We start from the raw sequence: 12,506 nt of genomic DNA on the forward strand, positions 1-12,506 counted from the left end.
TAAACCGGCAACTACTTCCGGTCTTTTTTGTTGCTCGTAACTCAAAAAAAACGTAAGTTGAGTAGTTCGTAGGTCGAGGGATTACTGTACAGGCAAACCTTGCTATCCGCCGGTTCAACCCCTGTGGTTTTGCATCTCTGTGGTCGGGGAATAGGTACCCAACCTCGGCATATGCAAAAAAATACCCAGTGAAACTCGCGTATCCCCGGGTTGGGAGGGTGGTGGAGACACTTTTCTAAACTGCTGCTATGCAGCAGGAATGGCAACAGTGGGGATTCCCTCTCCCTCCCCGGGTTCTGTTCTACAACTGCAGATATGGAATCCACAAATATCAATGCATTGGGCAATGACAGGTTAGGTTCCCAGAGGCAACGGGAGTACTTTTTAAAAACTGCCTCCGTGCAGCAGGGGTGGCTGACAAGGTGGGTGCAGTGGCAGCGGCGCATGCTCAGAAAGGCCTGAAATTAGATGCAGAGCACCCGCGCAGTCAGTTGGAAGAGAGCTTGGGAGGGAGAAGGAGTCCACGCTGCTGCCTCCGCTATCTCCGGAATGACAGAGGCAGCAATGGGGACTCCTTCTCCCTCCCAAGCTCTCTTCCAACTGACTGCGCGGGCCACTCTGCATCCCATTTCGGGCCTCTCTGCGCACGCAAGCTTGGGAGGGAGAAGGAGTCTGTTGCCTTCGCCACTGAACCTGCTTCCGTAGTCATCCCCACCTCACAGCAGCGGTTTTTAAAAAGGTACTGCCTCTGGGAACCTAACCCGCCAATACCCATTGCAGCGATATTCATGGATTCCATAGCCGCGGTTGTATTGCAGAAAAGAACCCCCGCAAATATTGAGGTTTTCCTGTACAATCTCTTAAAGATTAGCACAAGTAGATTTGTGTGTGCTCTCTACCCTTCCTAGTGGCAAACCTTTAATCCTTTTCAGTGCACAGTTACTTTGGACATGATGGGTCTTTGTGTTTTGCCTTTTAACATGTTTATTGTAACAAAAATGAAGTCTCCTCAAATCCACAACATTCGAAATTCTGCTGTGAATAAGTATCAATAATGGCACATTGCATTTGGACATGCAACAAGCCACACAATGATCTGGTTCACACGCAATGACAAACCATGATTTGTTTTTGTACGCTGAGCAGGCATGAGCTTTAGGCTTGTATGCTCGCCCCACTCCTTCTTTGTGGAGGATGAGGGAGGGTTTATAGTTTCTGTGTGCTGTTGGAAACAAATCAGTGATGGGATGCTCAGATATGGCATAACAATCAATACCACATTTAACTAACAAACCTTATTTGTTAACTATGGTTTGTACAACCCACATTTTATCATATCTGGGCACCCAAGGAAACTGTTTTATTACAAACTGCATAATGGAAGCATCTCCCCTTGCACATGAAGGGGAGAGGAAGAGGAGGGGAGAGTGCATGAGCCTGGGGCTCACTGCAACATGTGCTCATCACAAGAAACCACGGGTTGCTGCAATTTCTAAACCAGGCCTGAAGGCCAATATTTAGATTTATCACTGAATTCCATTTCACAAACTACATTAAAATATTAAAAGGCTGCATATTAAATGTTAAGAAAATAAAATATGATTTTCTTCAGCAGAAAGAACAAGCCTTAAAGCTCTATGATCATGTAAAAGTGGCACAACTTTGTTTTTTCTCTGAAGTATGGTTCATACATTTCAGGTGACAAAATCTGAGACACTTACAAATTCAATGGTCAACATGATGCATAACATAACACTAGCACTGCCCACCAGCCAGAAAAATACTGGAAACATTGGAAGCAGTGCAGCGCAATTGTGCAACTGCCCACTTGTTCCTCACTGCTGGGTTTGCCTGGCATGTGCGCAGCAGTGGTGGCTGATGGGCAATGACAACATGGTTTGTGCTGTGCATCGCGTCAGCCAGTATTAGTAGATTAGACCCAGGGTAGCAGTTCAGGCTAGACCTCTAAGCCATCATCTTTTCATCCTAATGTTCCAGTATTTTCTAAAATTATCAAGCCAATTTAGAAGACATGAAGCAACTTCCCAATATGCTACAGACTTCACCCCATCTTATGACCCAGTTTAGAACTGCCCTTGTGTATTTGTGTTCACACAAAAGAAAAGTGAGAAGGTACCTTCAAAGAAATCAAAGTCTTGCAAGTCATCAGGCAGCCTTGGTAGGACATCGGAGAAGTCTTCCTGATTCAATTCGAGGTCATGTGGAATGTCTGTGATTTCATTGGCGATGTCATCTGGCAGCTCGTCAGTACTCAGCTCCGGTGTGGAAGGGCTCCTAGGAACACACGGAAGCCAGTCACCTCCTCCAGTCCAGGCACTAATCTATTCTGGGATGCATATTCTTCCTCTCTCTTTCTTTGCAAATGTTTTAACTCCTTCCCCCTCACCCTGTTTGAACCTATTTATTTATATTTATTTAACATATTTGTATTCTGCCCACTACCAAAGTCTCTAGGTGGTTTATAGCAATAAAAGTAAGAAATTGCAACATTTTTTTTTAAAAAAAAAATCAATTTACAATACCCATTAAAACTACCAAACAGTTAAAATAAAACTTGGCTGAAGAGAGGCATCTTTCGTTGTTTCCTTAAAGCCAACAGGGATGGAGCAGCTCTAATCTCAGCAAAAAATGCATTCCACAGCCCTGGGGCAGCTAGAGAAAAGGCACGCCTCTGAGTCACCACCAGAGGAGCTGGTGGCACCCTCAGACAAACCTCCCCTGAAGATCTTAATAGGCGGTGGGGTTCATAACAAAGAAGGCACTCCCTTAAGTACCCCCGGGACTAGTGGTTAAGGGCTTTATAGGTAATAACCAGCACTTTTTATTTTGTAGCTGTTCCAGACAAAGCAATGATTTGCAATGCTATAGCCACTACCCCTGGAAAAAACTTATCAAGTAACTTCCTTCTCCTAGAGATGATGCATGGTTGCAACTGGGACTAACAGTCCTGACTTTTTTCTACCTACACTGGTGTCAAAGCTGATGCACCAGGTTCTTGTGCAAGAACAAACACAACGGCACCACTGAATGCTGCTGTGCCAATGCTTGGCAACATAAACGGCAAAGGAGACCATGGCATGAACTTATATGGGCAATTCCCAAGCTGTGTGCCATCTGCATCAGTGGTGTGTCATGAGAGAGGCTAAAAAAGTTATGACCATTGGATTCATCTGTCATTGATCTGCTTTGCTCCTCTTTCTGCCAATATACAGGCAGAATGATGGAGTGTTAATCAGTGTTCCCTGTAACAGGGATTCCCAGATGTTGTTGATTACAATTTCCGTAATCTCTAGTCATGGGTCACTGCAGTTCAGGATGTTGGGAGTTGTAGTCAACACCACCTGGAAATCCTTGTTACAGGGAACACTGAGGTTAATGGGCTGGGAATCCCTGGTACAGTCCACACTTAAAGGGGCAGACACAGGGGAATCCCTGAAGCATCACCATTGTCCAGAGAACATAGTTGCATTCCTGAGCCCTGGCTGACTAGGCAAAAGGGAGAGTAGAATGCCCAGAAGAAATATTAACTGGCTTCTTGAAATTGCAAGAAAGATGCCTACCCACTGTTCTGGGAGCTAATCAAGAAAAGAGACAGAACCTCTCTGAGTGCCAGAGTGCTTCCAGCAGGCACGGAGCCAGCCGAGCGGGGCTAATCCCGAGCTAATCCCGCTCTCCCCACAAACCCCCTTACGGTGGATCTCACTGATCGTGACACTCGCCTCTACAACTCCCATAATCCCATCTGCAATTACCTTTGGCTGGGGATGATGGGAGTTGTAGTTAACAACATCTGCAAATTCCCGTTACAGGGAACACTGCTTTGTGTTCAAATAATAATCCAGAAGAAAACTGTATCCCAGGTAGCAAATGTATGGGAGAAATACTGATGCTGCCTATATGGGAGGAGAGTTGGTCTTGTGGTAGCAAGCATGAATTGTCCCCTTTGCTAAGCAGAGTCCACCCTAGTTGCATTTGAATGGGAGACTACATGTGAGTACTGTAAGATATTTCCCTTAGGGGATGGTACCACTCTGGGAAGAGCACCTACATGCTTGCACGGAAAAATTTCCAAGTTCCCTCCCTGGCAGCTCCAAGATAGGCCTGAGAGAGACTCCTGCCTGCAATCTTGGAGAAGCCGCTGCCAGTCTACATTGGCCATTCAGTGTAAAAGTAGAACACTGCTGGGCACCAACCGTATGTGGGAGATTTCCATTGGCAGTGAGACGCTGGTGGGCATACTGAGGTTTCCTTGGGGCACAGCAGGAGGAATTGGTTTCTGGGGACGCCGTGGCCCCCGCCTTCTCTTCTTCTTGTGTTTTTTGGTAAGCGCAGGCGGCTTTGTTTTTTTCCTGGGTTTCCTCTGCTGCTGGTGCTGAACTTTGCGGGAGTTGTCTCCTCTCAAGAAGTTATCCTTTTAAAAATATAGTAAAACAAACAAAGAACAGAGGAAGTTATCCCTTTGGAGACCCAATGGAAAGAACACATGAAGAACAAGTGGCGCTCTTTCTTCTTGTCTTGCCATTCAAAAACCTTTCTTTTGTCAAGCAAGTCAGTTTGAAAAGTCAACTCAAACTCAAAGCTTGGTTGCATTTTCTGTAATACCACTGGAGGGAAGAGGCAGGGGAAGTAAACATACGTTCAAACCAAACTGTTTCCAGATTCAATCACATCAATCTAAACGTTAGGCTGAAATAAGATCTCTAGGAAGTTTTGGAGTAGCCAAAAGAATCAAAAAGAATTATTCTCAGAAGTCAATGTGAGAAATGGTCAAATTACTGTTCTATGAACTATAGTCACCATGGCACCTGCAAAGCATTACTTTTCAGAATGGAACTGCATACACAAATACAAAAATATTGAGGGAATATGTGATATAATCATTAATGAACAAGGACGTTAGGATGCTGTGGAAGCATTATTAGCCCCCTTAAGGAAAATAAAGCTTATGAAATCACCCAGCATTCTGAGAGAGAGAGAGAGAGAGCCTATCAACCTTACAATGCCAGGACCAATATGGAGAGGAGAGCTGGTCTTCTGGTAGCAAGCATGACTTGTCCCCATAGCTAAGCAGGGTCTGTCCTGGTTGCATATGAATGGGAGACTAGAAGTGTGAGCACTGTAAGAGATTCCACTTAGTAGGTGATAGAGTCACTCTGGGAAGAGCATCTAGGTTCCAAGTTCTTTCCCTGGCATCTCCAAGATAGGGCTGAGAGAGATTCCTGCCTGCAACCTTGGAGAAGCCGCTGCCAGTCTGTGAAGTCAATACTGAGCCAATGGTCTGACTCAGTATATGGCAGTTTCCTATGTTCCTAATATGAACCAAATTGGGTACAGTTATAGGGACACCTCAGTGGCATAGTTTGTTATGTCGTCATCCAGCCCAATTCAAGATGGTGGATGTGTGAACATTTGAGGCACAAATGGCCTAACTTATGGACCGTCTAACCAGTGTTCCCTCTAAGGCTTGCACACATGCATGCGCTCACAAGTTTTTTTATGTCCATTCAGTTAATTTTAGATCCCGCTCAGGTTGAATCAGGAAAGTCCCACTCTGGATGCATGTGTGCACACACTGCCTTGATACTGCCGCCCAGAAAAAATCTCATCCTGCGCACAGATGAAAAAAATTAGAGAGAACACTGCGTCTAACCGATTTGAACAAGATTTGGTACCGTTTGTAGTGAGGGACACATGGGGACATCTCAACAGCGTAGTTTGTGATGAAGTCATCCACCCAATTTAAGATAGTGGATGTGTGAACATTTAAGGCTGAGTGGGCTAACTTGTGAAGATGGTAATTATCAATTAAGATTATAGTGAAAGGAAAGTAGGCAGATTAGTTCTTACCAGAACAACTTGTTTTGTGCTTATAATGTATGTACTGTATTCATATCAATAGGATGCTTTAATCGAAGAGAGTTGGCTGAAGAATTTGAGGGAGCCAGACCTTGATACAATTACATGTGCAACAGCCCCATGAAAAAATGAGGGTCATTTGTGTGTTCTTCAATTAACCAAATGGAGCCTTCAGTTATGACTTTGAGGACTAAGTTACATGACTGTGTGCCTTGCAAAGAAGGAAAGCAGAAGGAAATCTTTGTCTTTAATAATTTGGAGGTTAATGGAAGAGAGAAGAATCACAGGGTTAAAACATTAAGAGCCTCTGTGTCACTGACCAAACATGTAAGCAACACCTACCTCGAAAACAGAAATATAGGCAAACCTCGTAATCTGCGGGTTCAACATTCACGGTTTCGCATAACCGCAGTTGAGGAATAGGCACCCAACCTCGGCATATGGGGAAAAATACCCTGTGCAGCTCACATATCCAGGGGTCGGGGTGGCGGCGGAGGCACTTTTTAAAATGGCTGCTATGCAGAGGGGATGGCTTCGGGGATGGCAAAGTAGGCAGCGGGGATGGATGAGGAGGCGGACACAACGGAAGAGGCAGCAGCATGGACTCCTTCTCCCTCCCAAGTTCTCTTCCAACTGACCGTGTAGGCCACTCCGCATCCCCTTTTGGGCCTCTCTGAGCATGTGCATATTTTAAATGAATGGTTACTTACATATAATGCACCTCTACTGCAACTATGATTACTAATGCCATTGTGTGCCTAAACACTCACTTAGGTGCTCAGAGAGGCAAGAAATGGGATTCAGACCAGCTCACACAGTCAGGTGGAAGAGAGCTTGGGAGGGAGAAGGAGTCCATGCTGCTGCCTCTCCCACCCCCAGGATGAAAAATACAGCAAGAGCCCATTAAAGGGCACACAACGCCCACTTAAATAACATAAAATACAAACAAATTGTGGTTGAAGCAAAAATGGGGCAGAAGAGGGTCTCTTGCCTCAGCCTCCAGCTCTTTGGAAAATGTCCCTTCATGTTGTCTCTTCCACCTCATGTTGCCAGCCTCCTGTCAACTCCCCGCCACCCCAGTGTCAAGGGAGGCTGCCAGGATATCATCCCGACAACTACTTGAAGAGCTACAAAAGCTTGGTAGTTCCTTTAGTGGACAACACATGGAAAGTTTTGATGTGGAGGCTTTATATACCAATGTTGACAATACAGCTGCTAGGAAGAGTCTTATACAATTACTATGGACTAATAAAAGACACACAGAATGTTATGGATTATCAGTAGGGGATATTGGAGAAAGGATTATGGTTTGTTTACGATGTAATGTGTTTAAAGGTTTGGCTATGGGTAACCATTTGGCCCCGCTTTTGGCTTTTAGTTACATGAATAACTTGGAAAGTTGGTGTATTGCCAAGGATGTGATTTTATATATGAAATATATTGATGACATAATCATTATCACAAAAACTAAACAACAGGCTGATGAGATATTTGAGAACATGAATAAAGGAGGGAGGCATAAGCTTGACTAAGGAGGCACCGGATAATCAAGGGTGGTTACCTTTCCTAGAGACAGAAATTTGTCTTGGGAAGGGTAACTTACAGACTATATGGTATAGGAAACTAGCTAAAAAAGACTTAATCATAAACAGCAAATCTGCACACCCACAAACAACTAAAATACAAACAGTGAAAAATATTCTTTAAAAGGGCAGCCAAATTTCTTCCCAGGAACATGGAGGGTAGGCCACAGAACTAGCTAGAAATCTAGCAGAGGTTAATGGGTATAAATTTCCCTTAAGATCAGGGGGAACTAAATATGTAACAGGATTGCTCATCCTGAAGATCCCCTTTATTTCAGATAATTTTATTAGGCATTGCCAGAGAAGTCTAAGAAAATCTGGGATCAATGCCAATGTGGTATGCCAAACAGCCAGGACCTGAAAGCAGCAGTTAGCAAGATCAAGCTTATATGACAAAAAGTGTTAAATTAAAGGCTGCCCAGTTTGTGACAATGGGGAAGGTCATTGTAAACAGAAAGGGGTTGTTGATAAAATCACTTGTGTAGAATGTGGCAAATACTATATTGGAGAAACTGGAAGACATTTAAGTTATCAGATTTAAAGAAAATCTAGCAGATTCTAAATACATAAACAGGGAGAGACCATGGTCAACACATATAAAAAATAAACATAATGGAAAAGCAATGCCACTCAAAGCACGTATTTTGGAGTCAGAACACTGCATGCTTAAAAGAAAGATAAGGGAAGCATTATATTTAGAAAAACTAAAACCTGAAGTTAATAGCAAGGGAGAACTGAAAGAAACTCTGAGTTCATAGGTCATTAAAGAGTGTATGAAGGAATTTGTTGTCTTACCCTCCTCCCCCTCTGTGTTTCTCTTTGTTAGTGTTAAGAAGGCAAAACTGTGTGTTATTGGTCCCACCACCACCACCACCACCACCACCACTATGTGCTAACTAGGTGTTTGATTTGATTGGGGAGAGTTTTAGATATAAGAATGCAGATTTTAAACAGTGAAACATCAAACACTAAAGCTGATGTATTTATGTCGAAATGTTTGTTCTCTGTTGTAGTTCCCTTATTTATTTATTTTATTTACACAATAAAGGCCTGGAGAGAAGCAATATCTAGACTGACACATATAACTTACCATTTTTTTGGCGTGTTCTTCACACAGGGGTGTCTGATGCGTAATGTCAAAAACTGGCACGGAGCATTGCTGCCCATCGGCAAACTTGGCTGTACAGCTTGAGAACAACTGCTGTGACCGGTTCAAGAGGATATCTGTGCATATTTGTGTCAGGAATAACATGGCAGTATTGAGGAGAAAATAAGAAACTATTTGATTTTCAAAAAGAGTAAAATACAGATTTTTGCATTCTAGTCTATGTAAAGATCCAGCTTTCAGCAAATGCCTTAAAATGCAATTCATTTTCCAAGATGCAAAGTCAACAGTAAAAGCAGAAAAATGCCATCAAGCAGAACTGCTAATGATTTTTTAATTTATTAAGATAGGTTTATTGAAGTAGCCATTGTGCTAATGAGTTCATGTGTCCGTTTCCTAGAGATTCTTAATCAATACTGTCATTTGGGGAGCAATGCAATCAATAGGCCTGCTTTCTAACCAATTAATGACCATCCATACTCAAATATTAAAGAGGATTTCTGTCATCCAAGAATAGGAAGATATAAAAACGGTAAAATTCCTCCTGCATTTCTGAAATATGACATACAGAGAAAAATCAATAAATTGAATCCTGGGTTTGAAATTATATTGCTCAGAAAAAAAAATATACACACTTGCTGCATTTTTAGTTTTACTAACATTTTTTCTTTATACTGCAAAAACAGGTTGCTCACCTGTAACTACTGATCTGGAAGAGATCCACTGACATCCATAAGTATGGGTTCTAGCAATGAGCCCGGACCGTTCCGGGTTCTAGCAATGAGCCTGGACCGTTCCGGAGGCCATTCTACAGGCCTCCGGACCGGTCCGGACATGGGAGGTTCAGGGTTCGGGGGGGGGTCCTTTAAGTGCGGGGGGAGGGTTTACTTACCCCTCCCACTGCTTTCCCCCTCCGGCGCCCGTAGTTCTGTTAATAATTGGGGCAGCAGGATACCTCCCTGCCGCCCCTTCTTCCTTTTTGCTGCTGCTGGCTATGCTGCAAAAGGCTTCAATAAGCCTGTTGCGCACGCATGCTTCATATCTCTGCGACGTGCGTGTGCACGCACGTCGCAGAGACATGAAGCGCACGTGACATGCGCATGCGCAACAGGCTTATTGAAGCCTTTTGCAGCACAGCCAGCAGCAGCAGCAAAATGGAAGAAGAGGCGGCAGGGAGGTATCCTGCTGCCCCAATTATTAACAGAATTATGGGCACCGGAGGGGGAAAGCGGTGATAGGGGTAAGTAAACCCTCACCCCGCTCTTAAAGGAACCCCACACCCCAGTGCTGGACCGCAGTTCCACGGTTCTGTGCACACCCCTAATGGGTTCTGCGCCAGTGCAGGAACCACGCGGTAGCAATGCTGCAGCTTGTCGAGGCGTCCAAGCCCCGCCTACAGCATGCTATTTAAAGGCGGGCTGGGTGCCATCTTCCTCAGTTCTTGGATGTCCTCCATGAAGGACGATCATCTGGATAAGCAGGTGAGTTCATCAGCATCAAAAGAGAATAGCATGCACACTGGTACGGACATAGCAGAGCACTCCTGCAGAGGAGTGGTCTGGGAGGGTCTTATGGATGTCGGCGGATCTCTATCAGATCAATAGTTACAAGTGAGCAACCTGTTTATCTGGATTGAGATCCATCAAGATCCTTAAGTATGGATTTCTCTTAACAAAGAGAAACACCCACGGAGGAAGGTGCAGTAGTAGCTATTGTAACACCCACTTCAAAACACTTCTCCCGAAGCTCACCTCGGCAGAAAAGCACACATCTATGGCGTAGTGTTTGACAAAAGGTAGCTCTGTGGACCATGTTGCTGCCTTGCGGATGTCCGTGAAAATCACCCCCAATAGTACAGGTAGAGTAGGCCTCGATTGCTTCTGGTGGTTTTATGTTCTGCAACTTGTAGGTCAGCAAGATGAGCTCGACCAGCCAGTTGCACATTCATTGTCTGGATATGCAGGTGCCTTTGGCCACAAAGAGGCGCTTAGTGGTTCTAAAGTCTTTGGTATGTGCTAGGTAGTACAACAGTGCCCTGTGTACATCCAGAGAGTGCATTGTGCGTTCCAAAGGTGTAGCTGGATCCCTGAAGAACGTAGCAAGCACAATGTCCTGATTGAGGGGGAAGTTGGATATTACTTTGGGCAAAAGATCAGGGTCCATAAGCATCAGCACCTTATCAAGATAGATCCTGGTGTAAGAGGAATCTATTCTTAAAGCTGTAAGTTCACTCACATGCTTTGTAATGGTAATAGCAATCAGGGAAGTTGTTTTCAGAGTCAACAAGCTTGGCAGTAGAAGTAGCCATCAGTTCAAACAGGCTCTGAATCAATGTGGAGAGCACCAAGGAAGTGTTCCATGGTTCTTATGGAGTATGAATAGGAGGGTAAACATTCACAAGACCTTTCAGGAAGGCTTTATTCTGCGGGTGAAAAAACAGTGAAAATGGGGGAAACCCACCCTTTTCTAGCTACCCTCACTCGGGAATAGAAGGCTACCAAGATTTCCAGGCCCTTCCTCCCTAAGCCATGATGCAAAGATGCCAGACCAGGCTTTTGGTGGGCCAGGGAAGGACCTATATGGACCATGAATGATGTACACTATCCACTTGTGGAGAGGGAAGAGCCACTGTTTCTGGAAATGGGAATGAAGCCCTTGCTTGGGGTAGAAGGAAGATCAGTTTTGGGGAGGAAAGGGTTCACGGTAGGGCAAAAAATCCTTTCCTGGTCTGGAGAAAATGATGTACAGTTCCTCACCCTGAAGTTCTTCCTCCCAAAAAAGTAAATGTGAAAGCTATTTGGAATGATCGCCTGCAGGATAAACAACAACAACATATTTATATACCATTTTTCAACAAAAGTTTCCAAAGTGGTTTTACAGAGAGAAATAATAAATAAATAAGAAAGATGGCTCCCTGTCCCCAAAGGGCTCACAATCTAGAAAGAAACATAAGATAGACACCAGCAACAGTCACTGGAAATACTGTACTGGGGGTGGATAGGGCCAGTTACTCTCCCCCTGCTCAATAAAGAGGGTTCACTACCAGACAGGAGGTAGGAGAGCCAGCATAGTGTAGTGGTTAGAGTGCTGGACTAGGACTGGGAAGACCTGAGTTTGACTCCCCATTCAACCATGAAACTCACTGGGTGACTCTGGGCCAGTCATGTATCCCTTAGCCTAACGTACCTCACAGGTTTGTTGTGAAGATAAAAACAACTATGTATACTGCTCTGAGCTCCCTGGAGGAAAAGTGGGATATAAGTGTAAAAATAAGTAAATAAACTAAATTAAACAGTGTTTTGCCATCACATCCTGGGTGCTTGGAAGGAAGCACAGTCAAGTGGACTTTGAGGGACACATTAGCCAAACCCTGAGTCAGATAAAGGAGTATGTCTTTAATAGTGGCTTGCTTTAGCAGGAAACCACGCATCCTGGCATAGGTCTTAAAACACAGCCACTTCCCAAAATAGTTAGGTCTAGTGGAGGGCTTTCTTTGATTAAGTAAGATATTTTTTAGAAGTTGATTCGCCATGCTGTCAGACAGAGTGTGAGCACGTCTGAGTGGAAGACGAGTCCATTGTTCTGGAACAGTTGATCTAGCTCTTGAGGCAGACGATGGTTGAGTAGAAGTGGAAACCATGGTTGCCTTGGCCACTATGGAGTCACCAGGATGCAAGACGTAGGAGCAGTTAAGAGATGTGCTACTACTTGACTTCTCAAGAGACATTGTGGAAACATGTATGGTGGTGTCTCTTGAGTCAAGTCCACCTGGAAAGCGTCCCCCAGAGATCGAGGGTCATGTCCCGCTCTCAAGCAAGAGCGGGTGCACTTCATGTTTTCTGAAATTGCAAAAAGGTCTATGGTTGGGCATCAAAAAGATGAGCAATGTATTGCATCTTGAGCTCCCATTTGTGTTGCTATGCAAATATGCAACTTAGATC

General features: G+C 44.3%; 1 protein-coding gene across 2 annotated transcripts in view; it reads right to left on the reverse strand.

The window, feature by feature from the left end:
• INO80D (INO80 complex subunit D) overlaps positions 1 to 12,506 on the reverse strand; it is a 71,172-nt gene that overhangs the window by 17,232 nt on the left and 41,434 nt on the right. For both annotated transcript variants that reach the window (XM_053282821.1, XM_053282820.1), the window contains exons 8-10: positions 8,551 to 8,684; positions 4,215 to 4,432; positions 2,138 to 2,295 (exon numbers count right to left, since the gene is read on the reverse strand). In XM_053282821.1, the coding sequence (XP_053138796.1) occupies positions 2,138 to 2,295; positions 4,215 to 4,432; positions 8,551 to 8,684 (510 nt within the window). The remainder of the gene's footprint in view (positions 1 to 2,137; positions 2,296 to 4,214; positions 4,433 to 8,550; positions 8,685 to 12,506) is intronic.

This window comes from Hemicordylus capensis, chromosome 1 (assembly GCF_027244095.1).
Source record: "Hemicordylus capensis ecotype Gifberg chromosome 1, rHemCap1.1.pri, whole genome shotgun sequence".
NCBI lineage: Eukaryota > Metazoa > Chordata > Lepidosauria > Squamata > Cordylidae > Hemicordylus > Hemicordylus capensis.